Consider the following 27,862-nt stretch of genomic DNA (forward strand, 5'->3'; position numbering starts at 1 on the left):
AAAGAACCAGAGAGATGGTGTCCCACTCCGAAACCCCACCTAACCCCACAGTCACACTACCCCGCATTCACACACCCCCGTCCTGGACTGCCTGAAATGCAAAATAAAAAGATAAAATAAGAAGGAACTGATCTGTGTTCTGGTAATCAGTCACTGGTCTTGTCTGGTGTTTTAGGCTTTAACCTACTTTGTGATAGCTGCAAACTCTGTTGGCATCAGCCAGATGGATCAAATGTTTGTTGTAGCAATTTCAGAGAGTAGAGGCAGACTTATAAATCACCTGATGCAACATACAACTCATCTGAAGAGCATCAGTGACCTTTCAGCTTGACAGAGAGCCTCCTCCAACAGCTAAAAACTTTAACTTGATTTTTTTTAACATCTTTTAATCATTGAGATTTAGATATAAATCATGACATAAAAAGGAATCGTGAGATAAAAGGTTTGAGTGAATCATACAATAACTGAATACTACATAGAGGATGATTTGGTCTCTATACTTTGATCAGTGTTTAGAAATAAAAAGTCCAAAATGCAATGAGACAAACAAACTGTCTAAGCTTTAAAAAGGCTGATTTTGTTCCACGAATACAAGCTTACATAATTTATCCTCTGTGAAAGCCTGTTATTTACTATTCTAAGTTATACTATTCAACACAGAATGACGCAGAAAACACAGTGACACACTTCCACGAGCCCTGTGTAACAACAAAAGATCTCAGATGTGTGCAATGACATGTTTTTCCATGGCGGATGAGCAGCCCATCGCACACTGTCAGACATAAAGCATCGGTCCGGCAGCCACTGATTACTGCTGGAGTAAACATTTGTCAGGGCTCTCTGTACAAGCAGAGATAGGCTCAGGCTGAATTGACAAGGTCCCCTAAATTGTGTCTATGACGCCTGGTCCATCACTTCAAAACCATTAAGAAGGTGACTGGCTGTGATGATAATGTATTGATCAGTTTGTGATGGATGGCCACAGGCGATATATAAGTGAAGTTCTGCACCGAGCTGCGGTAGTCTGATCTGGCCATCAGAAGATAAAGTCAGCATGCTGTCTGTCGCACCGTTATACCTCATAGCTGTGATCTGCTCTGCAACATGGACACATGCTCTACCTCTGTACCCTGACTCCAACGTGGAACCACAAGCAGGTAAAAGAACAACTGTTTGCTTAATTTTTCTTTGATAATCTACTTTACTGGCATTGATGTCATCTTGCATTTCAGTTTCGCCGCTTGCTGAAATGTTTGCTGTTGTTTGCCATGCCTGATATGGGTCAAAATTCTCTGTAGCCATCTGCGGCGGTATTACACAAGTCTACTTTAGGACACAGTGGTGAGAGGTGACCGTTTTGTCTCAACAGACTTCATACAGAAGTTAGTGTCAGAGGTGGAGGATGGAGCAAACGCTGCTGAGGGGGAGCAGAGAGAGGCGGATAATCTGTACCCTCTCCTGATGCAGCGCAATGGAGGGAGAGACTCATGGAATAAAGGTATAAGCAACACAATGTACAAACATTTGCAACAAAAATTCAATTAGTTCTTTTTTCACACATACAATTACTAATGTCGTGATGTTTCAGCTCTCTTTTCATCTTTCTCTTCTTCAAGGAGCTAAAGATTCAGGACAACAGGATAAATATTCCAACATGGTAAGCCTGTTAATGATGATAATTCTTACAAAAATACAACATTGATCCATGTAGAGTATCATCTGTTTTATCATGAATGCTGTGCTGATTTTTAGGTTGAGGACTTCAAGGAAGCACTTATGAAGTTGGCAGCAGTTGACAAACTTCGCTCGCAGGCTTTTCTCCGATCAGAGCAGAACCTGCCGAAAACAAACAAGAGGGGTGAGCAACTGCTTTTACAATTTGTTTTTATTGGAGCAAACATTTTATGACAGTGTGCATACAGTTATAGGATATTTTGGAGATATTTTTTTATACAGAAAGAGGGGGAAAGGAGAGAGAGAGAGAGAGAGAGAGAGAGAGAGAGAGAGAGAGAGAGAGAGAGAGAGAGAGAAGGAAGGTTGTATTATTATTATCATTGTTGTTGTTAAACTTTTTACGTAGACCCTGAGGTAAAATAGGCAATATGAGGTACAAGTAGCTTGAAGTTGAAACAGCAGGAAGCCACGGCCGCTGGAGGTTGTGAGAACATGGCACAGTAGTGTGGGCGCAGAGTCCAGGATGACATCAGTGATGTTGATGTGATGGGAATTGCCATCTCATAGGGTAAATACAGTTTTTACAGGATTATGTCAAACATCCTCTTTTTTGTTGGCTGACTGATCACCTTGAATGGCTCCATAAATGTGCATTCTATTCTCTTTATCCTAATTCTGTGCTCTTTGTTCCCGCCACAGCTTGTTTCTGGAAATACTGTGTGACCAACTAGTCGTGCAGCAGCTGGAACACTGCTGTGGTCTCAGCATGGCCTGGTTGGAAACATCTTCATACTCCATCATCAGATTCATTTTTGATTTCTGAAGTGTGTTCATCATCTGTACCAGAAGAACAGAAAATTTATTTTTTAATTTGTAAAAACGGTAAATAAATAAACATGAATATCTGAGAAAGTTTCATTACTGTAGTCTGCATGTGTCCACTGAGTAAAGATGTATTTGTTGTTTGAGACTTGATGCAGGAGAATTCTCAGGAGTTGCTTTTCCTCCACAAGAGAGCAGTATAGTTCAATGAACTTTCTCTCTCTCTCACACACACACTGACTCATTCACTCCCCCTGACTCACAAGATAATTTTTGTATTATTACTTTTTATTAGTGATACACTCAAGACTTTGCAGAGTAACATACAAAATTCTATTACACGTTTTCATAAAATCATCATGACCTGTAAGGAGCTTAAGCTGCTCACACTAACATATCTAACATATCCATGTGTCTATAAGGGGTTCTGATCAGAAAAATAGTTATATTTACAATATAAACAAAACAATCTGGTAAATTATCAAAGGTGAATTGCACATGTGGCCTTTTCTTTGTGGCATAAAAATAAAAATTGTCTGTAGATTGACTCTGAATAAATAATCAGTATACAAAGAATAAAACATTTAGTTTACGATTCTCCATGTCCCACTGCAACCACGGGTCATTTCGGGTGGAACTGCCAGTGATTACTTAGGTGTCCTTTACTCAGATCACCATCTTGCTATGGCAGATTACACTGGGCGGAGACATGGGAGTGAATTGTTTATTTCCTCTTGCTGGCCACGCTCAAGTAAGCCTTCTCAATTTCAATGTCTGCTGGACACGTCTGTTTGAACTCCTCTCTCTCGTAGGCATTCTGAAGGTATCGCCACACCCCGGTAAACTGGGCTGGAATGTCAAAGTCGCAGTACTTCTTGGCTGCAATCTGTTAATCAGGAAAAAGAGAGGATGCGTTTATAGAAACATGAGGGTTCCTGCATGTCAAAGCCAACACTTTGCATAGGTTTATTCATTTTCTTCTCACTGTTACCCATGAGCAGCCACATGTCCCTGTTTACATGCGGGTAAGTCAAAACCGGTTGATCACAGCTAAAAAGAAGGATGCACTGTCTCACCCTGATGACATGCAGTTTTGGCAGCAGATTGCAGTCGGCCAAAGTGAGCCGGTCTCCATCCAGAAACTTCCTCTTGGAGATGACGATGGTTTCTGAGGAATTGTGGTCGATCTCCTCGGGTAGGGGGTTGTTCAGGTAGTTATCCAGACGCTTGAACTCCCGCAGCAGGTTCTTCTCATGGACTGGTGATTCAGAAATATAAGACATTCAATGTTTATGGTATGTTATGTATTATGTTAGATTGGATATAGCACAAGAAAGCCAACCTACAGGCATTGTTTGGACTGTTCTTGATGAAAGCGGAGAACTTTGCAAAGATGTCAGCGCCCACGTCAAATGACTCTTTGTTAAGTGGACTCAGATGAGGGTACCTGCGGTGGGGATAAGAGGAAGCTGGGAAGAAATGCATTTGAAGCTGCAGTCAGAATCTTTAATGTGAATAATTAAGCACACAATACCTAGGAGGGGCCAGTGTTTGTTCAAGAAATTCCTCAATTTTGATGAAGTCTGTTTTGAGGGTGCCGTTGTAGAGGAGGAAAGGAGGGTTTGTCCCAGGGGCCAGGTCTTTGAGCTCCGCTGGCTTCCTGGAGTGCACATAGGAGGATGGAGAGAGAGAGAGAGAGAGAGAGAGAGAGAGAGAGAGAGAGAGAGAGAGAGGGAGAGAGAGAGAGAGGGGGGGGGGGGAGTCAAATAAAGGCCACAATCACACTGAGCCTAATTACTATCCAACATGTCAAAACCAAGGGAGGCATTCTGGAGTCAGTGAATGCAGAGGTTATCGATGGTGTCAAATGTGAAATATGGTATTCTGGATTAATGATTTCAACGTTGGCTGTTGGTTTAGTTCCTTAAACACACATTGCCGGGAGTGGCCAGCTTTTCAAGTCCCACAGTGTGTGTGTGTGTGTGTGTGAACTGAATCATTCAATACTCAGCGTCCTTTCAAAGTTTCCTGATCTTATTTGTTCACCTCTAATGGCTCTGAGAAGTTCACACAACACGGGCCCAATTAAAAAGGTGTTTGTGTGACAGCGACACAGAGCTCTTTGTACACTTTGGGCCTCCTCCCTCTACCGCTGTGAGTCACAATGAGCTGTGCAGCCTTTGACAGGCAGAAATGGATTGAATTACTGAGAAAAAAACAACACCTAATTTTCTCTTAATAAATTATGTCGAGAGTTCTGTGTGAAACTTCCTGCAACCAGATGCTCAGGAAGTGTGTGTGTGTGGGAGGGTTTGGGGGGAGGACTTACTTCCTCATGTCAACAGTGGTCACAGTGAACTTGACTCCTTTCAGCCACAGCACCATGAAGAGCCTTTGACAGAAGGGGCAGTTCCCCACGTTCTCGCCATCATGTCCAGCCTGGAAAACATGGAAAATTACCACACGTAAGAAAGATGTCAGGCGCTTAGATGGAAAACGGTTAGTGCCACAATCATATGAGATGAGACACAGAAATATGACGCATTACAATCTCCCTAACAAGTCACAATAAATGAAAGGTCATTGTGTTGCAATTACAGATAACAGATGACATTTGTACAAACTGATGTTTCCCTCAGAATGGATCTGATATGTTGCTAATATGTTTGTGCGAGGGGCAGATCACGACCATTGTTATGTCAGTCATGATCCAGATCTATGAACTGATGCCATCAACTAAAACACTGTGTGCACCATAACAGAGAATAAACAGACTTTGAGACCAACAATGCTAATAATGAAGGAGTGGCTTATTCCAAAATTAAAGATTAATGATTGAATAATAATCCTAATAGCTCTCTCAAGTATTGAAAGTAAATGAATGTTGCCTTTAGAGTGTTAAATTGGAAATGTGGCACATAATAATACATTAATAATGACAGTCTTGGTCCTGGTGATATATGTTCTTTATCATTCAGTTTGCTTTTAGATAACATAAATAATTACATGCTCATCTACAGGCAGAGAGAAATAAAAATTGATTGTCATCCAGCTGAAATAGATTTCAGATATTAGTTTCTCAAACACACTGTTTGCATGAAAATGCATATGAGGAGGAATAGAGGGAATTTAATGAAAACATTCAAAGTCATATCATCTACTTCCCACCTTTGGTCTACTATGTTTGAGAGAGTGTGTGTGTGTTTCTAAGTATAAGTATAAATGGGTGTTGCCCGGTTCAGGTTTGGGGCCATTCGCTCTGCGTGTTCCTTGCTCCTTCTGGGTGTGTGATGATAAGGAGGCTCTACAGTCTGCAGTGAGAGATCACTGATAAAAAAACACACTTTCACTCTCAACAAGAGACAAAACATTTCACATCTGCAGCACATCATCTGTGGATGGTGCCATTGAAACGAGAACTGTCCTCTGATTGATGCTGCACACACACACACACACACACACACACACACACACACACACACACACACACACACACACACAAACACACACACTGACACACACACACACACACACACACACACACATACACAGATCCATGCCCGTTTCGAGAAATGACAAATCAAAAAGCAAATCCTAGATTCTTTTCCTTTAGAAGAGAAATTAGGTGACAATTTCAGACGGAATATGAATACTAGCCGCACATTTCTCTGACAATGGACTTTAAAGTTTTAATTTGGACTTTAACATCGTAAGTACAATCTCTTAACTATTTGTTTGACTGATCTGATTGTAAAGTTAGAAACAAACTGACTGACCTTGATGAATAACTCAACGGTTGGATCCTTCTCTGAGTTCTGCCGTAGTGCCATGTCGTCACTGTGTCACGTCCAGATAACTGCTCTCCTCACGCTCCTTCTGGACCAAAGTCTCTGGTTCTGTTTAACCCCCAAGAAGGTCCTCAAGGCTGCTCTGTCTCTGCTCTGGAGTGTCCTTGAACTACCGCCGCTCTTGTCCCAGTGTGCGTTTGTAGTTGTGTATATCAGGAGGATGTGTATCTCCTCACTGCTGTGTTTTGTCTGAGGGCTCCTTGGAGGCTGTCACGCTGAACACACTTTACAAGTCAGGAGCAAGAGGGAGGATCCACAGTATGGGCGGGGGTGCACCCTTATATATACCCAATGCCAAAATCTATGAAGGGAGCTTAAAATAGTTCCTTCCTCATAATGCAATATTTAGACAAAATACTGATCTTAATCTCATCTTAACACAAAGCATCTGACACATCAAATCTAATTGAATGGCATAAAAGCCACTGTAACACATCTGTTTGACTGAACATACAGTGAGAGCTGTGGTTCTCAAACTATCAAACCTCCAAGCAAGCAAAACACCACCTTAGCAACATGTCACCATTTTTTTGCCTTTCTATTTCTATGGATTTTAATTTTTTAATTCTACTACCAGGGAGAGCTTCAAGTACCACCAGTGGCACAAATCCCACAATTTCAGAAACACTGTTTTTTGTGAACGCAATAAAAGCATGATCGTACAAATGCAGGCTGACTTCCTGAATTCTTTGTTTCAATTTAAGAACATTATATGATCTGTCTGTCAGAGTAGAAGACTAATTGTATAGTGTTATTGGTATATTATTGTACAATATTCAAGTTGAAGAGCACTGCTTTCTTGAAACTATGAGGAAATGTGTTGATGATGTAATTGCGGTGATATTTGTTGCTGACTTTTGCACCACTTCTGGGAAATCCCTTCACTGTTCAGGTTTTACTTTTGATTCCTCTCAAGCTTTTTTTGTTGAGAGATGAGAACAAACCAAAAATTAAAAATAATTACATTCATCTCATGGCCACAGGTCCCAAGAGAGTCTAAGGGTGTGGACCCAGTTGGCTACGGTGCTTATACCAGATTATCCCCGAAGATAAAAAGGGGAAGAGAAAATTCAGACTAAATCCCCACACTTTGCTGTGTGGGCATTTCCACACCACAAGACTTCTCAGCGTCAGTTCTCATTTATCTGCTGAGGGTTATGGGAATATACAACACTTGGGGGGGAAGACTCACATGGAGAGTCACATTAAAACAATAAATAACATTTTCCCTGTTCTGGGAATGTAACTGAGGAGTGAATTACCTGGAGGAGTCATTCCTAAGATATCTCCCATTTTGAAGGCCTACAAAGGCTGGGATGTCGCTGAACTTGAGAGCCTCCCTTCACACACACACACACACACAGCGGTACAGACTCAAACAAAGCCAGATTAGGGAGTTTTCTATGGGAGGTGAATGGAATTTTACTGGACGAGAAGGTGGGAGTGTCACACTGACTTACGCACCTAATTAAAATGTATGCTTTACCTTCTAATTTAGGACGCCTTTTAGTGTATTCGGATCCATTAGTACGTATGATTTGCTGATATGGAGGGAGTGTTTATTGGCGTGTACGTATGTGCTGATACGAGAATGCCATTCAGAAATGAATTTGGCTTCATTCAACATTCCAACTGGCTGTTTATGCAATTTTCTGATAATGTCCAGACCTCACTGGTTTCACATGTATCAGTGTTTGGTTGGTATGACAACAGTGGTCATGCGTTTAAAAGAAGATTGCCTAAAAGGGGAATTAAGGTTACAATCACACCGTTTATAGTAAACTGAAACTCCCTGTTGCTGCCTGTGTGAGAGGATAGGCAACAAGAGAGAATTTCTGGCTATTCCTGGAAAGGAAAGGCCGTGCTGGAAATGTGTAACATTTGGAGATACACACACATATCTGCACTTGACACACAGCAATTGGAAGTCACCTCCTGGAAAAAAAAGTGCCTTATCTCCATGAACAGGTTCCTCACTGTTGACCATGGGGAACAAGAGAATCAGCCTGGATTTTGCCATTACAAACACACGTAAGGTCAAGATGTTATCACCACAACCCAAATAAAAACCGTGTGATCTTTTACTCTCGTGCTTAGTTTTACTTTCTTCATTTTCATTATGGAAAAAACACGCAACATTCACACTCTCATGTCTTGCTTATGTCACCTGTGTGTAAAACTGTGATCCGTGTTTCTTTTTATTGCTAAAGGAGGTTGGCTGTTTATCAGTTAACACAATGGCCTCATTGACCCACTGACCGCTCTCACCCAGGCATCCAGTCAATAGCAAATCAAGTCATTACAACAAAGCACCCGGTCTGTTATGATGGTGCCATGGAGGTCTGCAGGTCTTCTCCTCTCTCTTCTTCTGACTCTGAAAACGCTCACTGTACAGTCGGCTCCCGATTTCTCTGGTAAGTCTCTGTTTTTTCCTCCACATGCATAATTGCGTTGTTAAGGGAAAGTGAATTCGCTGACCGGTTCATTTTTAGTTGTGAAGGAAGCTCCTGAAAGACACTAAACATTCCCTAATTTATCTCTACATCCTGCTGTCCTAACAGCTGGTGCAGCTCAGACTGAAAGACCAGAATCAGAGTGCAGGGGAGGCTGCAGGTCCTTCACTTCATTAGATGGAACAGTTTTAAAGGGACAAGCCATCTTTTTACTATTTAAAATCAGTTTTATGACCAAAATACTTCTTACTTACTAAAAAATGGTTTAAAAATGTGAAGCATGAAGAGAAGCATGAAGCCTCTTATCAACACAGATGTGCAAAAGTGATGAAGCTGAATAAACGGAGCCACGCTTCATAAGTAGTAGTAAGTTTTGGTCATATCTGGTATGATGGATGACATAATTGAAGACAGGGATATGATCATACAAAGCGATCAAGGTTTGCCTTTGTCCCAGACATGTCTATTGTGAGCACTGCAGTGTATCTGTCTCTGTCTAACCCTGGCAGAGATCTCCTAATAATAGATCATTGTGACTGAGTGCCTGGTACTGCCTCTCAGTCGTTCCCTGTAGCTGCAAGCTGCTTGCCCCTGTGGTGCACGCGCGCACATACACACACACACACACACACACACACACACACACACACACACACACACACACACACACACAAAGCACTTGTGGGAGGGGAGACTTCACTTCACTGTCTATTCCAGGTCCTGTGTGGGTGGTCACAGTCCAAATATTGTCTTGGAGAGCTACACCCAATGACTGCGACACCACCTAATTGTTGTCAATATCCAGTCTGCAGCGAGTGCAAATAAAGCATCCAATAAGTCACATGACTGACCTTTGGACCATGACAGACTTTTACATGGTGTGTTATTTAGAAATTAGTTTCCAGCTCATTTGACGAGAAGTTAATAGTTTTTCAAATTTAATCTGAATCATTTTATTTTGCCTTATATCAAACAGGGTGAGGATATGAGATATACAAAAAGCACATTATCTTATTATGATATTCTTGTTGGCCGGTAACCATAGCAACAGTGCTGTAGGTTTCAGTGTTTTGATTTGTGTCATGGTGTTGACTTTTCACTAGGGCTGACCACTATTGACTTGACATCATCTTTGACACCATCACTCATTCACTTGACGTGAATGAGTGATGGTGTCAAACATCAAAATCCTCTTTCAGCAGACACAATGAATTCATTAATTTTATTATACAATTATTTTATCATCCCCTTTTTCGTTTCTCTCTCAGTTTACCTTCACACGATTCTGAAGAACCACACTGCCCATGCTTGTGAAGGGGACACCCTCACGATAGAGTGTCCCACCAGGACATCTGTGGCCGTCCTATCAGCATTCTATGGACGACGTGTGCCAAATCAGCATTTGTGTCCCTCTGAAAGCACAAACATAACCACAGAGGAAGACAGAGAGTGCATTTCTGCAGTTGCTATTGAGGTACTTGTGTCACCACAATGCTTGTGTTTTGTAGAAGTAAAACAAAACTGAACACTTTGTCCTCTTCAGCACCAGTACACAGCAGTTGTATTCATGCTCTTGCAGAAAGTGCAGTCAGAATGTCAAGATCAGCAGTTCTGTCATATACCTGTCCTCAGTCCAGTGTTTGGGGAAGACGCCTGCCCACACACCAACAAGTACCTTCTGGTGTCCTACAAGTGCCGACCAGGTAGACCCCCATAGGCCCTCACATTCAAGGAGCCAGGATCCCAACATTGTAAGGCAACTATTGTTGTGTTAATCTGTTTTTCAGAGCACCACCGCACAAGATTGGTGTGTGAAAACGAGCGTCTAAGGCTGATGTGCAAGAATGACACTGTTCTTGTGATCTACTCTGCCACGTTTGGACACCTGCTGCATGGCAGCCCCTACTGCCCTCAGGACACTTCTGGCATACATACTGACATGGGTATGAAACTGGAGGCCTTGGTGTCAATGAGAAGTCACTGGGAAAAATATTGATTTATGTAGACAAGAAGTGCCATTTCTCTAATGTGTCACAGCTCTATCTCTATTACTTTAGGTGATATTAATGGAATTCCAGACTTGGATAATAGTGGGACTGTTTTGAATGAAACTCAGTTTGAAGATACAGTGAAATTGTTTCCAAAACTACTTTATTGAATCAACTAGAAGATTGTGGTAGTTGCACATTTGTAGCCCTACTAAGCATCCAGCTATGCCTGGATAAATATAACTCCTACTCCTAACTCCTACAAACCAAGGCAAAAACAGAACCTCCCTGGTGGAGGCATTTATCCTGCTGCATTTGACTTAACTGAGTGAGGCTTTTATTGCTGTTGCAAATCCGAGCTGTTTGTAGTATAATATTCTAAAATCCCTTTATTTCAGAGTGTTTGTCACCTTCTGCTCTGAGGAAAGTGTCACGTAGATGTCATGGCAAAACAATCTGCTCACTTTCGGCTGACACTCTAACCTTTGGGGACCCCTGCTTCCCCGGCACCAGGAAGCACCTGCGTGTGTCCTTCACTTGTGGTAAGTGACTGAAGGCAAACAGTTGAGTTACTGCTCGTGCGTGAGATAATACATGCAAATTAAACCTTAAATCTCTCATTTGCTATTTAGTGCCCCGATACCTTCTGGAAGATGTGGGTCGTGGGTCAACAGATCCTTTCTTGATCTCAGACTACACACACGGTAAAAAGAGACAGGATACACACATGAATTGTAAATGTGTTGGAGACGTTCACAGGCGTCTGAGCCCAGAACCCTCTCACCTGCAGGTGGATGGTACACTGGCCCCACCTACAGGCCTCAAAACGTGCTCTTAACCAACTCTCTGGAGATCATTGAAAAAATGTTGGGTATGTGCACTAATGCCTATAGATCTTAGGCTAAGGTTGTGAGGCTTAAGTGTGATTGTCATCTACAGCAATAGTTAATAATTTATTTTTGTTTTTTGTAAGATTACATTATAATTGCAATGTAAAACCACATAAAACCACCAATTTAAAATCTGAAAATTGGTATCACCACTTTGCACTAAATGTCTATAACATGCACAAACACCAGCATGGGCCTGGAGTGGTACAGTATTATTAGCAGTTTATATCTGATCTGCAACTGATGATTTGTTGCATCCTATGCCTGCACTTTCTGAAGCTTGTTTGAGCGCTAATGTACATGGGTGCGTCTCTTTCAGGTCTGCCAGAGAGAGTGGCGTTGTACTTTGTCTCTGGGATCTGTGCTGGTCTGATTTTCCTGTTCTGCCTGTTTGGTCTGCGCTCAACAATAGTGAGAGATGTTAAAGATTTGGTTTCTGAGCTGGGTGATGAGCTGAAAGCATCTGGGAGACAGCAGAAGGAGGTCCTCTACGATGATGACCTTTCAGACACTTCCTCCTTCCGCTGCCTCACACAATCATACCGTACCGCAGACATTTTCAGTCCGCCCACCATGACCGTAGAGATGGTTGACCATGAGTTGGGACAAGCGAGGGATCTGCCCAATGGAGACATTTGGCCCCATCGAGACTCCAGCCCTTATGCTATTCACAAGATTACAACCTACAACAATTAATAGATATCAAATGTATCAGTGAAGGTATTTCTAAAGCAAACCTCAGCTGACTTCAAAACACGGCTAAAATTACACAAAGATATTAGATTTCTCCTAAATACATGACACTGTGCTTCCTTATTGGTGTATCATCATTCAGTGATGAATGAATAGTATTGAATCTAATATTTTTTAATTTAAGAATGAAATACATGTAGTCCTGTTGCTTTATAAGTTGAGTTAACATAATTTTTCCATGCATTTCAGTGGATAAGTCTTTTGCAAAATGAATGTGGGCACTGTCTGCCTATGTTTTTCAGTTGCCATGAAAAATGCTGAGCTCTGTATGTTTTGCTGTAAATTCTAACCAATAAAGACTACATTTCTGTGGAAATAACTGTGCTCAATTTACACGCAGTGCATGAATCAGTACAGAAACAAAGCAACAGACTCCTCACCTCTGCAGCATCTCTGCAATTCAGAGAAACGTGGAGCAGGTTATCATTTTGTCCGACGAGCGGTAACAGCTTACTCAAAATGACATGGTATCCACATTCTACAGCAAATTAGCGCCTCCTTGTGGCAGAAATACAGACTTGAAACCAAATGTCCCCAAGTGCTTTGAGTGTGTACAGTTTTATTGGTACCCCTTTAATTGATCAATCAATTGGTTTTACATAGGGTTTTTCATAAATTGGCAGCAAGTCGGTGCTTTACAGGAGCATTTGATGGACAGACACATCTGATCAAAATAAGGAGGATAAAAGGAGGTAAATGACAGGCGAGTAATGAGCACAAAGAGCAAATGAGCACTATGGAGACATTGAGATCCTGCATTTAGGGATAAAACATCTAGAAAAATAAAATGAAATAATCAAATATACTATAGAAATCGCCAGACAAGCCGCTGTGAGACACACTAATGTCCAGTAGGTGGCGGCATTACAATCACAAACACAAACCAGGAGAGAAGGGCGAAGAGAGTGATGACAGAAGGGAGAGTTTCCTGTAGCACCGAGCGGCCGGCCGAATCTGATTAGCCTGCCTGGATGCTCTCCACTGACACCGAGAAGGAAACGATACAAGCTGGTGGTCTCGGGGAGGATGCCGCATACTTACCGATACTCTAACTCCCCGCTTTCCTGTGAATGTTTACGACCATATCCGACAGCGGGAACATCTGGCTAAGAAGCTCGTTTAGCATTAGCTGCCCACCGTAACCCCAGAACAGCTGTCACCCCGGAAGGCCGCCGCGCCGCGCCGGGTGGAGATTTAACTTTCTCCGTAACGTTCAGCGGCGAACTGTGGCCTCATGATAAACGGCTCTTTGCTGGATATCGGTAAGAATGGACTCGCCTTTGAGCTTTGGGATGTCCGACGAGAAGTGCTTGGCAATATCCTTTATGAATTATAACATTTTGTCAATTGTGTTTTTACTTTGCTTCGCCTAGCTTTGTAGCTAATGTTAGCTAGTGAATAAGTGCAGGTAAGGTTATCAGCGCTCTGCTAACTTAGCTTGTCTGCTAACTGGGTTGTGTCTGATAACTAGGCAACCACATAAGCAGTATATTTCTGAATAGTGGGGCTGTTTATGTCATTTTAATAGCCTGGTTCTTTTGTAGCCAATGTTACAACTTTGAAATCTGCTTGCTAACTACTAACCATGTTCCGGTGACTTGTTCATGGGTATAACAGCTATGGTTCCGATTAGATACTCTAAACACACATGTCATATTCATTCCCCTCCTACTTTCAGCATGGCTTCTTACTAATATGCTGAGTGGATCTTACCATTACTAACTAACCCCTCTGACACGAGTGAAAGCGACACTCGTTGGTGCTTTGGTGGGATTTAAATGCCAATTGAGTGCTTGTGATGTCCGAGCGTCCCTTTTCATCTCATCTCATCTCCAGTCGCAATAATTCCTTGATTGTACTGCTCACACTGTAAGAGGTCAGGAGCTGAGGTCTGGGAACAAGGAGCCCATACTACTGTCACTAATTGAGCGCTGTGGAGAGTTTATGTAAGTACTGGAGCACCTGGTGACTTGAAATTCAGCATCTGCTTTTCCTAGGCAGTGACGTGATCAAGGTTAGAACTGCACACAGTGGAATGTTAGGTATTTAACATCCGATGCTCTATTTCTAGCTTTGGAATTTGTTTATGTAGTGCAAAGTATATGTATAGTATATAAGTAGTCTATCTCTGTAGCAGATTATAGATTAACCGAGGTTTAGTGCCAACGGGTTGGAAAACAAATGACCACATAAACTTAAGCAGTGAAGGATGCTTCATGTTCTTGTTTGTGTTTTTCAAATTGAGTTTTGGTTTAGTGTTAGTTATACTACATTGCACAGAGCGCCACGACTTTAAATTGCTGTATTTCAATCGAAATGGATCGGGGGGGGGCAGATAGGTCCAGATTATAGCAATGACATGAGTTGTAGTTTTGAATTATAGTCAGCCCCAGTCAGGATGAAGTAAATCAGTTAGTGCACAGATCAGTAAGTCCTCATCTGACCCCCTTCTCCCCCTCAGTAGTCAGAGGACCAGCTACAGATTCTTTGTATTATTAAATCAGCAGCATCCATAATGGAGATTTTAACCCTTGAAAGGATATTCAGCACACACAGCGTTACTCTGCTGTTTGGTAGGGATTCATCTCATAGTCACATGCCCATAGAGCCCGTCTGCAGCTCCAGCATTTATTTTGTGAGAGAGATGTTGTGGATAACGTGTGTGCGTGTGTGCGTGTGTGTGTGTGTGTGTGTGTGTGTGTGTGTGTGTGTGTGTGTGTGTGTGTGTGTGTGTGTGTGTGTGTGTGTGTGTGTGTGTGTGTGTGTGTGTGTGTGTGTGTGTGTGTGTGTGTGTGTGTGTGTGTGTGTGTGTGTGTGTGTGTGTGTGTGGAGGCAGGAGTGTTGTTTGTGTTCGTAGCAGGTTGTGGCATGCATTAGTCTGACGGTGAGAGCAATTAGCTCCATGACCAGCCAGCTCACTTCCCCATTATCTGGAATTCCTCCACTTAGTCCTCCACTGTAATAAGACTCACATGGGCAAAGAAGCTTTTGCGTAACTGCATAATAGCCACACACGCTGTTCTCTGCTCTGGACAGGGAAAATGGTAAAGGAGATACAGATATTATTATGACTTATAAGACTGTGACACGGTGTCACAACTGCATGTTGGATTCATGGTTGAAATGGCTTTTTCTGACACGGGGCATTGTTAGTATAAGAGGGACAGAAACACAGCAGCCTCTCAATGAATACCAATGTGGTGAACATCACAATGTTAGTTTTGTGTTGAAAGTGTGAGGAGTGATGATTCATTTGATGTTGATGATTCAGCCCATTATCTATCTTTCACTTGGTATTGGTCTGCATGATTTCTAATATCGAGGGAACAGAGCCCAAACTATACAGTAACAAAATGGTCTTAGTGTTATCTTGTCCACCGCCCACGTTCTCACTAGCAGACTGTCACGTCATTTACCCTATCTGAGGCCGTCCGGGTCACTGATTCTGTGGAATGGCGTTGCCCCCCCCCCCCCCCCCCCCCCCCGACACATTTCCTCACGCAGGGCTGAATCATTTTCCTTTGCTCATCAGTTATCAGACTTATTGCGAAGAGGAAAAGGAAATGTTGACACTGGCTACGCCCACAGCTTTGAGGCGGTGTCTCTGGCCGTTACTCAGCCCCATTGTTGGAGAGTGAAATGTGACCCAGCCCACATCAGTCCACATCGGAGACTTGAATGTGCGTACAGTGTAGTGCAGTGACGACATAATGACCCCAAAGCTAAGACGCTCTGACCAAGCTGCAGATGGTTACAGTGCACTGAATGCGGCCAGAACAGAACCATGTCACACTAAACAACAAAAAGAGGGAACAGATAGAGTATGTTGTTGCTTTTGTGTAATTATTTGCTCATTTAATTGATGCAACAGTATCACAAAATGGACTCTTTATGTATGTGCATGTTTACAAAAGAACTGATAAATATAATCGCAACCTAATAACGCTTTTCCCCCATGTTGCATCTTAAATGTTCAGTTATTCTAATACTCCCAGTGTCAATCATGTGCATGAAGCATCTACATTTAAACTGCATGAAAAACGGCTGCTTTAAGAATGAGGGATTTCGTGAAGCGGTATTGCTGCTTTGTATATAGTTTATGGTTGAATTTGCTTTATGTTTCATTAGTTTTGATTTGCTTCAATCATCACCGAGAGCTTTGCAGATGTTATGTTAACCGGGACTCTGTTGTGTTCTGATCCAGACTGGCTGTTCTAGCCACCCCTGATGCGGTTCTGTCTTCTCCAGTCCCTCAGCTGTCTATACCGATCAATGGTCATTTTGAAATTATACGAGGTATGTGTCTTTTTTTTCTTCAGCACCAGAATATTTGGTTCATTGATTTAACGTTTGTAACAGTGTATTCCCTCACTTCTATGTGTTCTTCTGTGTAATCTCACATTCCTTAACCCTGACTGATAGTAGTGTTCCCGCTCGTGTTCCCATGGTCGCAGCAGAGCGTGAAGTGTGTCCTTGCTCTTGAAGGACACCATTTAAAAATCAACACATTATAATCAGAGCCTGTTTGAATAGCTTATAACACCACTGGTTCACTCCCACAACGGACCTTTGAACTGCTCGGCCAACCCTTCACGGCTCTTTCCGTTCTTTGTTTCAGAGGCAGAAGAGGCTCTGCTCATTGATTTCTCAGTAGACTGTAAGTACCTCACCTCATATGTTGAGAACAAGGCAAACGCCCAAAGCTAACACTTTTGTAATTAGTCTGTAAGAAATTCCCAGTCCAACATTTCCAGGACATGGCTTGACAAATGCTTGGCTCTTTATGTAGCAGCGGGAGCAGGTCATGAGTTGCTAGGGCCTCCTGAAAGCACGCTGAATTGGTTCACTTTTAAATCACTTTGCATTGTTTTGAAGAGACAGTGCATTTCTAATGTGTATGCAAAGTCTAAAGGTGTTTTCTCTGCGTTTGTGGTGTTTGTGTGTGTGTGTGTGTGTGTGTGTGTGTGGGTGTGTGGGTGTGTGGGTGTGTGGGTGTGTGTGTGCGTTTCTGAAGCCTGTGTCAGGATTCGAGTCAAAGGGGAGAAAGCCCCGGAGTTGCGGTTTGAATTCCATGATGATGATCGGACTCAGACTTTCTTCTCAGAGGTGAAAAGAGCCAAACAGGAAGGTAAGACTCAACGTCACTCGTCCAGTGCACTTCATCATAAATTATTTAATCACTCATCTAACATTTATTCAGAGAGGGTGGATTACACTGCTTGCTTATTCCCTGTGTGTTCTTACCACCCACACGTTCAAACTCTTCTTTCAGATCCACATTGAAAGGTGCTGGCTGTCAAAATGAATACAACCAGTATGAATCGCAGCTTCAATTTAGATTTGAGCAACATTAAAAAAATAATAATAATAACTTTTCCGTCACCTAAATTCCAAGTGACTAAAGTATTGAGGATACTGTTGTCATTATGCAGTCGTATAGGAATTCATCAATCTGCTCTTGTGGCTGTCTGGCAGATGGAGCACATGATGACTTATCTGCAACGGAGCAGCAGCAGCAGCCACTCCTCAAAATTGGGAATAAGCCTTGATAAAGCCACTCTGTTGTTATATCAACAGACACACACACACACACACACACACACTCAGTAGTGGAACTATTAATAAACTCTGCATAGGACAAGAACAATTCAGACGTTCACATGATTACATCTCATTTTTTACATAATTGGTCTGTTTATTTTGAATATCCAGAGACAACGATGCAAATAAGGAGAAAATCTATGATGATCAGCACCAACAGTGTTCTAAAGGGTATAATGTGATGTAGAGCTGATATGTAAGTGAGGTAGAGCTGTGTTGACGAGATGTCGCAGTTGTGCTGTCGAAACCTCCCACAGGCAGACGTGTGCGTTCCTGTTGTACGCTGCATGAAACGCATACCGCTGCTTTGGAATGAGCGCCACCTCAAATTGTTAGTGAAGTAATGCAGATATCGGTCCTAGAGCATTTGAATAACAAAGTAAAGGCTCTCGTACGTCCCACGTGCTGTTTGTACTGACAGATTTTTGGTAAGCCGCACAGATGAAGTTCCCTCTAGCACCACAAAACACAACTGGGTTTAGAGAATTGGAAGGAGCAGCTGTGTTTTTGCTAGATAATAAATATAGAGCTGAAAATATTTTGACATGTGCAATATTTTTGATTTCAAACCTGTTTATCTTCTTCAGTGCCACAGTGACGTCTTCATTCCTGATATCACCAAGCCATTTGTTGTATGCTGTTACTCACATTGTCCAGCTCATGTATAGTCAACATTGTTCTAGTGGGTGTTGGCCTAACCTTCATCTGTGTTATTTGCATAAACCGTATTACATATTGGCATTGGGAGGCATCAGTAGGAATGACGCAGACCGGGCAGCTGGACTGCAGATATAACTTCACATAAAAAGGCTCTGTGGCACACTCCGATCTTGTGTCCTGACTGCATCCCTTTGCGGTGCCTTTTTGACCGTGCGGTTTTATCGTCTTAGTCGAAGCCAAACCCCCAAAACTCAAAGCGATGGAGCCCCTCGCACCAGCGCCCCCGAGAGGGCCCGTTCCCATACCCCCACAGAGAGGAAACAAGACGGCCAACTCCAGTGTCAACCCGGTCAAACCCACGAGCGCACCGCCTCCCAACCTCAACAACAGCACTTCAACAAACCAGAAAAGCACTGGTAATTTGTGGACCCATTGAGAAAATATGAACGATCTTTCGCTTATCAGACACTGACGGTTTATCTTTCACTGTTTTACAGACAGAGAAAACCCAGCTCAATCACTGGCCGCCGACTTTGGCTTTGAAGACAGCTTCAACCACACTTTGAAAGTCGAGGAGAAGAAGAACCATCAGAACCGGCTCGTCGCCGCCAGGGAACCTCCTCCTGTTCCCCCTCTACCTCCTCGCAAAGCCTCCTATATTCCATCCAGTCCCCTGCCTCCTGCACCAATCCCTAAGGACAGAGCTCTCTCCTTACAGCCCAAAGAGAACGTCATCTCCAGCACCAAACCAGAGTGAGTTAACCTGATCACATCGACACCTCAGTTGTCGTGGAATCGCAACTTTTTTTGTGACGTTTCTTGTATTAAACCCTGGCCTGATTTGCCATCTGCAGCAGTTATAAATCCTCATACGACCAAGTGGACAGGCCGACGTCGTGGTGCGACAGCCCCACCACCAACAGCATGAGGCAGGCCATGTTTTCCAGTCAGGCTGGCCAGAGAGAATACCTCATCAAACACCGCCTGGGTAAGAAGGAGAAGGAATACGTGGACTTCCAGAACTTCAGGTAAATTGAAATTCTTGATTTGAACCACGTCAATTTCTGAGAGAGGGGACAGTTTTCATTCAAACAAACGGCTGCTTGCTTTTCCTTTAGGTTTTTCACAGGTACATGGAATGTGAACGGTCAGTCTCCAGACAGCAGCCTGGAGCCGTGGCTTTGCTCCAGCCCAGAACCTCCTGATATGTATGCCCTGGGGTCAGTGACATTTCATTATGCACGACTACTTTGACCTTCTGTTACTTCATTAAGTCACACATCAACCGCGCTTTTAATAACGTTCGTTAACCTGATTTATGTTTATAATTTCAGTTTTCAAGAGTTAGACCTGAGCACTGAGGCTTTCTTCTACATGGACTCCTCCAAGGAGCAGCTGTGGGTGGAGGCTATCGAGAAGAGCTTGCACCCAAAAGCCAAGTATAAAAGGGTGAGGAGGAGATGGATAAACAAACACTCCAAGATTGTGCACACTGATGTTTGGCTAGTGGAGCAATAGCTTTATTGTATTTCAGCTATGATCTTATTCCTTATCGTCACAGGTCCGGATCATCAGATTAGTTGGCATGATGCTGGTGGTCTTTGTCAATAAAGCGCTCAAGAATCACATTAAAGAAGTGGCAGCTGAGCACGTGGGAACAGGAATCATGGGAAAAATGGTTTGTTTAAACTTCTCTTACCCTGCTGATAGTTTTCTCTTATTGAACCTGGCTTTCTGTTTGGCTTAATTTTAAACATTCTTCGCGGTTTACATCAACCCGTATTCCTGAATGTATTTGCGTGCACGAGAATAAGGTATTAAAAGTATTTAAATGCCAAAGCGACACCGTGCTGTGCGTCTCTCTTGTAGGGAAACAAAGGAGGCGTGGCAGTGAGGTTTGTTTTCCACAACACGAGTTTCTGCATCGTCAACTCTCACCTCGCAGCACACGTGGAGGACTTTGAGCGCCGCAACCAAGACTACAAGGACATATGTGCCCGCATGACCTTCCATTTGCTGGACCACCCTCCTCTCAGTATTGTCAAGCACGAGTGAGTCTCAGGTTTTGTGAATTTGTACTCGCATTTGTTATGTTCCCATTGTCCAAATATAACTCTTGAGGTTTTGCTCATCACTAGCTGTAACAGTATCCTCCTTCCTAGTGATGAGATATTCAGCTTTATTAATATTTACTAGAGTTTGATGTGTGGCCTATTATGAATCTCACTGCAGTGAAAGTAATCATTGTCTTGTTTTGTGTGTTGCAGTGTAGTAATCTGGCTGGGGGATTTGAACTATCGTCTGTTTATGTACGACGCTGCTGAGGTCAAAACGCTCATTGAGAAGAATGATCTTAAGAAGCTCCAGGAGGTCGATCAGGTGAGCGACTGTTCCGCAGCTCAGAGGTTTACGTTCCTCGCTGTCATGATTAAGCGTTCATCGTTTTTTTTTAAACTTGTGAATACTGCAGCTGAACATTCAGAGGCAGACAAAGAGAGCCTTCACAGACTTCATGGAGGGAGACATTACCTTCATCCCCACGTACAAGTATGATCCCAAAACGGACCAGTGGGACTCGAGGTAAAGATATTCTTGTTTGTTTTTAGTTTGTTTTAATCAGTGAATCCACAATCTTAATCCAGGAAGAAAGACAGGAAGCCTTTTCTGGACTTATCATTACACTAATACAGAGTCAGCAGCATGAGTGTGTGTGATTCCTGACCCTCGCCTCTGAATCCGTGTGTGTTTTTCCATCAGCGGGAAGTGTCGCCTCCCAGCCTGGTGTGACAGGATCCTGTGGCGGGGGAGCAGTGTCAAACAGCTCCACTACCGCAGCCACATGGAGCTGAAAACGAGTGACCACAAGCCTGTCAGCGCCTTATTCAGTGTCGGGGTGAGAAACACTGCAAGATTCTATAATTACATACATAAAAACCTCTACATCTACGTTTACAGAATCATTAATGATAATATGAATCGGTAAATAAGCATTGCTGAGTGTGTTAGTACTGAGGCTTGTGTGTTTGTCTCCCAGGTTAAGGTTGTTAATGAGCAGCGTCACAAGAAGGTTTTCGAGGAGATTGTTCGCATGATGGACAGAATGGAGAACGATTTCCTCCCGTCTGTATCTCTGAGTAGGCGAGAGGTAAGAGGAAGTACAGCGGCGCCCTTATGCATGCACTCCTCATACTATAGTTCCCTCCAATGTCGTATTCGATGATGGACTAATCAATAACTCTAAAGCAAAGTAGCCTGTTGTCATTTTCCCCAGGATGAAGTTACTCGGGAGTCTGTGATTAATGTTATTTCCTCTGTTTTTTGTCATTTCCTGTCTTGCAGTTTACGTTTGAGAATGTGAAATTCAGGCAGCTTCAGCGAGAGCGCTTTCTAATAACAAATGACGGGCAGGTCCCCTGTCACTTCGCCTTCATCCCCAAGCTCAATGACTCCCAGTATTGTAAGCCTTGGCTCCGCGCCGAGCCGAGTGATGGATTCTTAGAGCCGAGTAAGTCCTCTCATCATTCTACTCCTCTTTCTTTCTTGATTGTCTGTTGATTTCCTCTGGGATTTCTTGACCTTTTTCCCAGAGAACACTTTTTTGAGCATATGCCGCATTTCTGTGGCCAAGGGAGAACAGTAGACATAAATTGAGTGATAGTTCAGTTTCCTGTTGGCATTCCTATGAAATCATTTGTAATGGTTCCTCAGAAAGCTCCCCTCTCATCTTCATGTCTTCTCCGATCCCACCAGGTGAGACTCTGGAGATCTACCTGGAGGCCTATGTCAGTAAAGACGCCGTCACGCTGCTGAACTCTGGCGAGGACGCCATCGAGGACATTTTGGTGCTCCACCTGGACCGTGGCAAGGACTACTTCATCACCATCTCTGGCAACTACCTGCCCAGCTGCTTTGGCACTTCACTGGAGACTCTGTGCCGCATGAAGAAGCCCATCAGAGAAATCCCCATCACCAAACTCATTGACCTGGTGAGGTTGTTTTGCAAGGAAAACGCAGTCTAACGCAGACTAGTTTAAAGTGTTGGGTTGGTACAATGTGAATTAGAACCCTAGAAAGCCAAACATGGTTCTTAACAGAAACACGTTTTCCTCAAACTCTTCACCTATTATTTTGTTTACCAAACGTAGAAACAAATCTTTCCCCCCTCAAACCATGCAAGCTCAGATTCCAATCTGACTGCAGAGTCTTCAAACACTCTGTTGCCATTCACGGCCTGAAACGTGAGCGCCGACACGTGAGGGCTTGTTCACTCCCACAGCGTACACTCGCACTCACAGAGTGTACGTTGCCTGTATTTACAGAGCAAAGCAATATCCCGACCTATGAATGCCATTGTTTGAAGAGGCGTCGGAAATGAGGAAGTGGCTAGAAATAAAGGACTGGAGTTCCTGAAGAGGAGGCAGAACTTACTGAAATCAGGCGCAGCTCACTGTCGTCCAGTCCTATAATAAGGCTCCCTACACATTACTGCTCTGTCTGCTTCCTTACTACTGCTTTTGACTTTCTGTGTTGTGGCTCTAGAACGGGTTGCTACACCTATTAAGCTACAATCATTCCTATATCTTAGCATTCATTCTCTTTGGTTGTGAATGATTTTGACTGGGATAAAAGGAAGGAGGATGTGGATTTACCTGTTTGTTTAGTGAAATCAAAAACCAAAGAGAATGAGCCCTGTCCCTTTTCCTGTTGGCCTTGGATATCTGGATAAAATGTTTGATACACCAAGCTTGCCACGGTTGAACTATGTCTCTGTTCCTGTGTTCATGCACAGTGCTCTCTATCTACTCTTTTTTCTGTCTTCCTCTGTTTTCCTCTCATTGATTCGATCATTCCTTTCCAACGCTTCACTCTGGTTGCGGGCTGACTTCTTGCTCAGGAAGAGGACAGCTACATGGAAAAGGTAACATTCATTCTGACACTGATTGCTATCAGCTTAACAAGGGTTGATGACTCATCCGTCACTAAGCTTCTGTTTAGTTGACCCCCCCTAAGTCTGTTGTATTGTTAGACAAATTACCTAAGTCCAGATGTAGATGGAAGGGGTAACCTTTTCCTTAAAGGTAAGGCCATGATTACCATTTAACTACTAACCAGTATTAACTATTAGCTGATCTGATCTCTTTCTTTATTCCTAAATTGTTTAGATTGTTTACTATTCTACAAACTGTTTAAACACCTACATGCTATTCACAAATTATACTCTTCAGTTTCCCCTCGAAGCCATTTACAGCATGAATTCATGAAGGTTGCAGCTCGACTGAATTTGCAAAGAGAGCTGAAGGGCAGTGAATGCTGAAACTCACTGAGCAGATCATAATAGCTGTTCTAATGGTTTTTGTAATTTGCTTGGGTCAGTTACACATTAAATCTCCCAGGACCCAATGAGGAACGGCTGCATCAGTTCTGTGAAAGTTAGAGACGCACACGCACACGCACACGCACACGCACACACACACACACACACACTATATCTCATTTGGCAGCAGGTCACTGTGACTGCACACAGCCCCTTCGCCCACGTGATTAAGGCAAATGAGAAGAATTCCAGGTCTGTTCCTCTAAACTCAAGCCCAAGCAGCACGAGAACACAGATACTCAGACAGATACCCCAACCCCCCCACACACACACACACCTTCATTTGTAACCCCAACCAGCTGTGGTTATTTTCAGATGTATCTCATGAGTGTCAGGGATCCGTTTACAGAGACAAAAAGAATGTGATATCCAGTTCTTAGTAAAGTCCTTCGTGGCTGCAGACCCCAGAGATCCACTCGACCTCGCTGCAGCCCCTCCACCATCACTAATGAATGAAGTGTGCCATGTGCAGTCATTCTAGTAGTGCCTATTACATTTGATCAAAGCGGTTGAGTTGCGTATTGAGGGAAAGGCGTCATGAAAGAGTTGAATCTCGTTTCCTTTATCTGTTGATTTAAAATACCTGGAACTGATTGTGGTATGTAGTGCAAGGAAATGTGCTACAGATTGACCAAATTGCAGCTGCATATACATGTATTTGATTTTTATCGTTGTCCCCGTCATCAGGAAAGGTCAAAGGTCAGCTTCCTGATGGTGGATGGTGCCAGCACTGAGGACAAGCCTCTGAAGATCCCCAAGGAGGTTTGGATTCTGGTCAACCACCTCTACACCAAGTCATGTAAACAGGTGAGAAGTGACATCATGGTGCCGTCGCTGTATCTACATCCAGCACTGGGTGGAGGCAATGGCACATACGAGTCCTGTTAAATGTTCCGTCTTCTTCCGTGTTTCCCAGGAGGACTTGTTCCAGACCCCAGGCTTACAGGAGGAGCTGCAGAGTATCATCGATTGCCTGGACACCAGCATCCCAGAGACCATCTGTATCCTTTTTTTACCCCTCGGTTTGACACTGAGCCAGATTTCCCCAGCTGATTCACCAGAGCTGTAATCTACTTACGTCAGTGAAATGCTACACCGCAATGCACACACACGCTCGCCCCCACATTGCTCGTTCATCCCTAACTGCACAAGTAGCCGGTTGCAACCACTCCGTAGCCGAGGCGTTGTTGATCTTCCTGGAGGCCCTGCCCGAGCCGGTGGTGTGTTATGAACTCTACCAACGGAGCCTGGAATGCTCTCATGACAGCCGCCTCTGCAAACAGGTACAGATAACCAGTCTGAACACACTCTCATGTTCCATCTCTGCATGTTGTAGTATGGGATGTACAGTCACTAAGGCATTTTGTAGTTTTGTAACATTTGCTTATATCTTGACTACATAGAATCATAGTGTTGGTATGTGATCCATGTATGCAACTAACTGTTAAATCTCTGTCTCCACCATCTATGATTGACAGTTGATCTCGCAGTTGCCTCGTGCCCACCGCAATGTGTTCCGCTACTTGATGGCCTTCCTGAAAGAACTTCTCAAACACTCGCAAGACAACAATTTAACAGCCAGCCTCATAGGTACGACACAGACAGACTCTATCTCTGCTTCAGCATCTATGTGTAGAATGTTTAGATCTGTACGTCAGGTTTAGCAGAATCGACATTTGCTACGTAAAATTCTCTTCATTTGTTGAATTTGTGTTTGTTTGCGGTGTGGCAGATGTTTTCCTAACCTCTTGTCTCCTCTGTCTTTGCCTTTCAGCTACCCTCTTTGCAAGCCTCCTCATCCGACCACCTCCCAACCTGATTGGCAGGCAGACGCCACAGGAGCGGCAGAGAGCCATCGACTTCATCCTCGGTTTCCTCATGGCTGGAGATGAAGACTAAAACGGGGGCGAAGAGCGATTCACGGCCTCATTTGGGGTTCCAAGTTGACTCCCTACCTGGCTTACTGGTGAATCGGAACCTGTGGAACACTCTGGAACACCGTCTACTATGGAGACCAGTGCAGTTGTTTTGCACCCCCCCCATCTTTCGCTGACTCTTATTTTTCAAAGCATCCAAGTGCTTTTTGGACTTGTTGTTAGAACTGTGATGGTTCTACCAAGTGTCAGTCACGGCTTCAGTTTTGTTCACAGTTACCGCAGCCGGACATGGAAATGACTGGGAGACGTGTTGAACTGACGCCTATGCACTTTGTGATGACCTAAAGGAACTGTGCCTCCACTGCAGGGTGGTTCCTGTTCTCAGATGAACCTTTAGTTAAAGGTGCTCATGCCAAAATCTCCCCTCATTAGTGAACGATAGTATAGGAATTGAAGAACACTACAAAACCACGGATGCTTTATCAAAGGACTCGATTACACTAAGGAGGAAGAAATGAATGTTCGGAAGTTTGAAGAACCAGACTGAACGGAAGCCTACAACGCCGAGGATTTAAGGTTTTTAATGAAATAGAAGAATTGTAGAGATGTAACAGTAATGTTTAAGCTTCCCGGGATAAAATTGACAATCATCCATTTTTGGAGCAGTCAAGCTTACGGGGCAATATTAGGAACTGAACAGTTTTTCTTTCCCAACCTTTTATTTTCAGTTCCCCTTTAGCCCTGAAAGACCATTTTGGATCTAATTTGTCAACTTATGGCACTTGTTGTTGTTTTTTTTATCATGCTCTTATAGAAAATCCCTTCCTCTTACAAGTTTGTTGTGTTTTTGTGAAACTTCCATCCATGAGCCTTACGTCATTATTATTTTTTTTACCATTTCCTCTTGAGTTACAAACAAGTCTCTCCACACACGCACACACACACACACACACACACACACACACTAACTTCCAGGTTGACCAGAATACAGTGAAGAGTGTGTGGTGTTTATGTCTTAAATGGTTTCTATAGTGTTCCTCTCCCTGCTGACTTCTATGGAAGTTTGACTCTCGGCTATAGTGGTGCAAGTCTGTGACGGTGTACAGTTTGTCATGTTTGTCTTGAAGGTGGTACTCTTAATGTCTGTGTTTGTTTACATGTTTCTCTTATCTTACTTCTGCCATATCTGAAATGTCCAGCGCAGTATGTATGGCTCGTCGTACGTTTAGGATCCCATGGCGCTTATAACTTTGTTTTCCTCGCAGTTAATCCCGATGAGTAATGAGTGCTGCAGCGTTTTCCCCCGAGCGCAAACAAAAGAAGATTTATTGGCCAATAACTCTGCACAACAAAGTGTGTTTGTGCCCCTTTTATCATCCGTGCCACAGAGGACTTTTTTTTTCTCGGCGGTGTTGCAGAACTTGACACGGTTATGGAACAAGGAAGTCCTATACGGTGTGTATCGAACAGTTTCCACTATCTTTGAAACATCATAGGCTCTCCTGCCAGACAAAAATACGGATGACATGAATGTTCCACGGTCCGTATCTCCTATTATTTTAACGATGCTAGACACTACAGGAACTCTGGAAGATTGTAAACTTGAGACGCACGTTGTGATGACACTTGCAGACTGGCCCGACGAGCTGAAGTTTCACCATTCCTCTTCCTCGATGCCATAAATGCGGAGGATTCCTCAGACGGACTCGACGCGGCCCTGCGTTCCTCACATTTGTCGGCCTCATTCGCTGGCTGAGCTTTGCCGAACGCTGACTCCAGCTGGAGGAACAGCGGTCATGGTGACTTCAGCAGCATAAACACGAATGTGGGAGATTTGTTTCTTTATAGACATTTACTCATCCAGTGCATATTTAAGACAAATGCTGTCATCGACCCAAACACAAGAAAATCCATATATTATA

General features: G+C 43.3%; 4 protein-coding genes across 7 annotated transcripts; 3 read left to right on the top strand and 1 right to left on the bottom strand.

The window, feature by feature from the left end:
* The first annotated feature begins 1,007 nt into the window (after window positions 1-1,007).
* On the top strand, window positions 1,008-2,542 carry urp1 (urotensin-related peptide 1). The gene is made up of 5 exons (XM_076149209.1): window positions 1,008-1,157; window positions 1,370-1,498; window positions 1,617-1,657; window positions 1,753-1,858; window positions 2,374-2,542. The coding sequence occupies exons 1-5, from the start codon at window positions 1,055-1,057 to the stop codon at window positions 2,403-2,405; spliced, it is 411 nt and encodes a 136-aa protein (XP_076005324.1). The 5' UTR covers window positions 1,008-1,054; the 3' UTR covers window positions 2,406-2,542.
* Window positions 2,543-2,765: 223 nt separating this feature from the next.
* On the bottom strand, window positions 2,766-6,589 carry clic2 (chloride intracellular channel 2). Its single transcript, XM_076149173.1, has 6 exons — window positions 6,273-6,589; window positions 4,826-4,935; window positions 4,031-4,156; window positions 3,843-3,943; window positions 3,573-3,754; window positions 2,766-3,382 (listed from the first exon to the last, which is right to left on the bottom strand). Exons 1-6 carry the CDS (start codon window positions 6,324-6,326, stop codon window positions 3,221-3,223), a joined length of 735 nt encoding a protein of 244 aa, XP_076005288.1. The 5' UTR covers window positions 6,327-6,589; the 3' UTR covers window positions 2,766-3,220.
* A 1,696-nt stretch (window positions 6,590-8,285) lies between these two features.
* Window positions 8,286-12,685, top strand: LOC142999569 (protein eva-1 homolog C). Its single transcript, XM_076149172.1, has 7 exons — window positions 8,286-8,758; window positions 10,066-10,271; window positions 10,377-10,500; window positions 10,585-10,740; window positions 11,184-11,327; window positions 11,418-11,489; window positions 11,995-12,685. Exons 1-7 carry the CDS (start codon window positions 8,668-8,670, stop codon window positions 12,369-12,371), a joined length of 1,170 nt encoding a protein of 389 aa, XP_076005287.1. The 5' UTR covers window positions 8,286-8,667; the 3' UTR covers window positions 12,372-12,685.
* A 643-nt stretch (window positions 12,686-13,328) lies between these two features.
* Window positions 13,329-27,574, top strand: ocrl (OCRL inositol polyphosphate-5-phosphatase). 4 transcript variants are annotated; one of them, XM_076149021.1, is made up of 23 exons: window positions 13,329-13,744; window positions 14,295-14,374; window positions 16,633-16,724; window positions 17,047-17,085; window positions 17,443-17,556; window positions 18,920-19,105; window positions 19,187-19,442; window positions 19,544-19,717; window positions 19,808-19,909; window positions 20,024-20,138; window positions 20,251-20,367; window positions 20,559-20,740; window positions 20,957-21,068; window positions 21,160-21,269; window positions 21,447-21,582; window positions 21,724-21,834; window positions 22,029-22,194; window positions 22,440-22,675; window positions 24,751-24,870; window positions 24,980-25,064; window positions 25,216-25,346; window positions 25,542-25,653; window positions 25,838-27,574. In XM_076149021.1, exons 1-23 carry the CDS (start codon window positions 13,697-13,699, stop codon window positions 25,960-25,962), a joined length of 2,949 nt encoding a protein of 982 aa, XP_076005136.1. In that variant the 5' UTR covers window positions 13,329-13,696; the 3' UTR covers window positions 25,963-27,574. The 4 variants fall into 4 exon arrangements, with proteins under 4 accessions (XP_076005136.1, XP_076005137.1, XP_076005138.1 ...); XM_076149022.1 differs by having other exon boundaries at window positions 25,219-25,346; XM_076149023.1 differs by having other exon boundaries at window positions 19,547-19,717.
* The last annotated feature ends 288 nt before the right edge of the window (window positions 27,575-27,862 follow it).

Source organism: Genypterus blacodes, unplaced genomic scaffold, assembly GCF_046128005.1.
Source record: "Genypterus blacodes isolate CSIRO-AG114 ecotype Tasmania unplaced genomic scaffold, CSIRO-AGI_Gbla_v1 ptg000044l_1, whole genome shotgun sequence".
NCBI classification, from domain to species: Eukaryota; Metazoa; Chordata; class Actinopteri; order Ophidiiformes; family Ophidiidae; genus Genypterus; species Genypterus blacodes.

Coding starts and splice junctions, on each gene's coding strand:
- clic2 (XM_076149173.1), bottom strand. CDS start 6,326: ATGGCACTACGGCAGAACTCAGAGAAGGATCCAACCGTTGAGTTATTC. Junction 3,944..4,030: donor CAAACACTGGCCCCTCCTAG/GTATTGTGTGCT, acceptor TCCCCACCGCAG/GTACCCTCATCTGAGTCCAC. Junction 3,383..3,572: donor CAAAACTGCATGTCATCAGG/GTGAGACAGTGC, acceptor CCTGATTAACAG/ATTGCAGCCAAGAAGTACTG.
- ocrl (XM_076149021.1), top strand. CDS start 13,697: ATGGACTCGCCTTTGAGCTTTGGGATGTCCGACGAGAAGTGCTTGGCA. Junction 20,139..20,250: donor CAAAAGCCAAGTATAAAAGG/GTGAGGAGGAGA, acceptor TTATCGTCACAG/GTCCGGATCATCAGATTAGT. Junction 24,871..24,979: donor ACACCAAGTCATGTAAACAG/GTGAGAAGTGAC, acceptor CGTGTTTCCCAG/GAGGACTTGTTCCAGACCCC.
- urp1 (XM_076149209.1), top strand. CDS start 1,055: ATGCTGTCTGTCGCACCGTTATACCTCATAGCTGTGATCTGCTCTGCA. Junction 1,158..1,369: donor CAACGTGGAACCACAAGCAG/GTAAAAGAACAA, acceptor TTGTCTCAACAG/ACTTCATACAGAAGTTAGTG. Junction 1,658..1,752: donor AGGATAAATATTCCAACATG/GTAAGCCTGTTA, acceptor GCTGATTTTTAG/GTTGAGGACTTCAAGGAAGC.
- LOC142999569 (XM_076149172.1), top strand. CDS start 8,668: ATGATGGTGCCATGGAGGTCTGCAGGTCTTCTCCTCTCTCTTCTTCTG. Junction 10,272..10,376: donor TTTCTGCAGTTGCTATTGAG/GTACTTGTGTCA, acceptor ATGCTCTTGCAG/AAAGTGCAGTCAGAATGTCA. Junction 11,328..11,417: donor GCGTGTGTCCTTCACTTGTG/GTAAGTGACTGA, acceptor TTTGCTATTTAG/TGCCCCGATACCTTCTGGAA.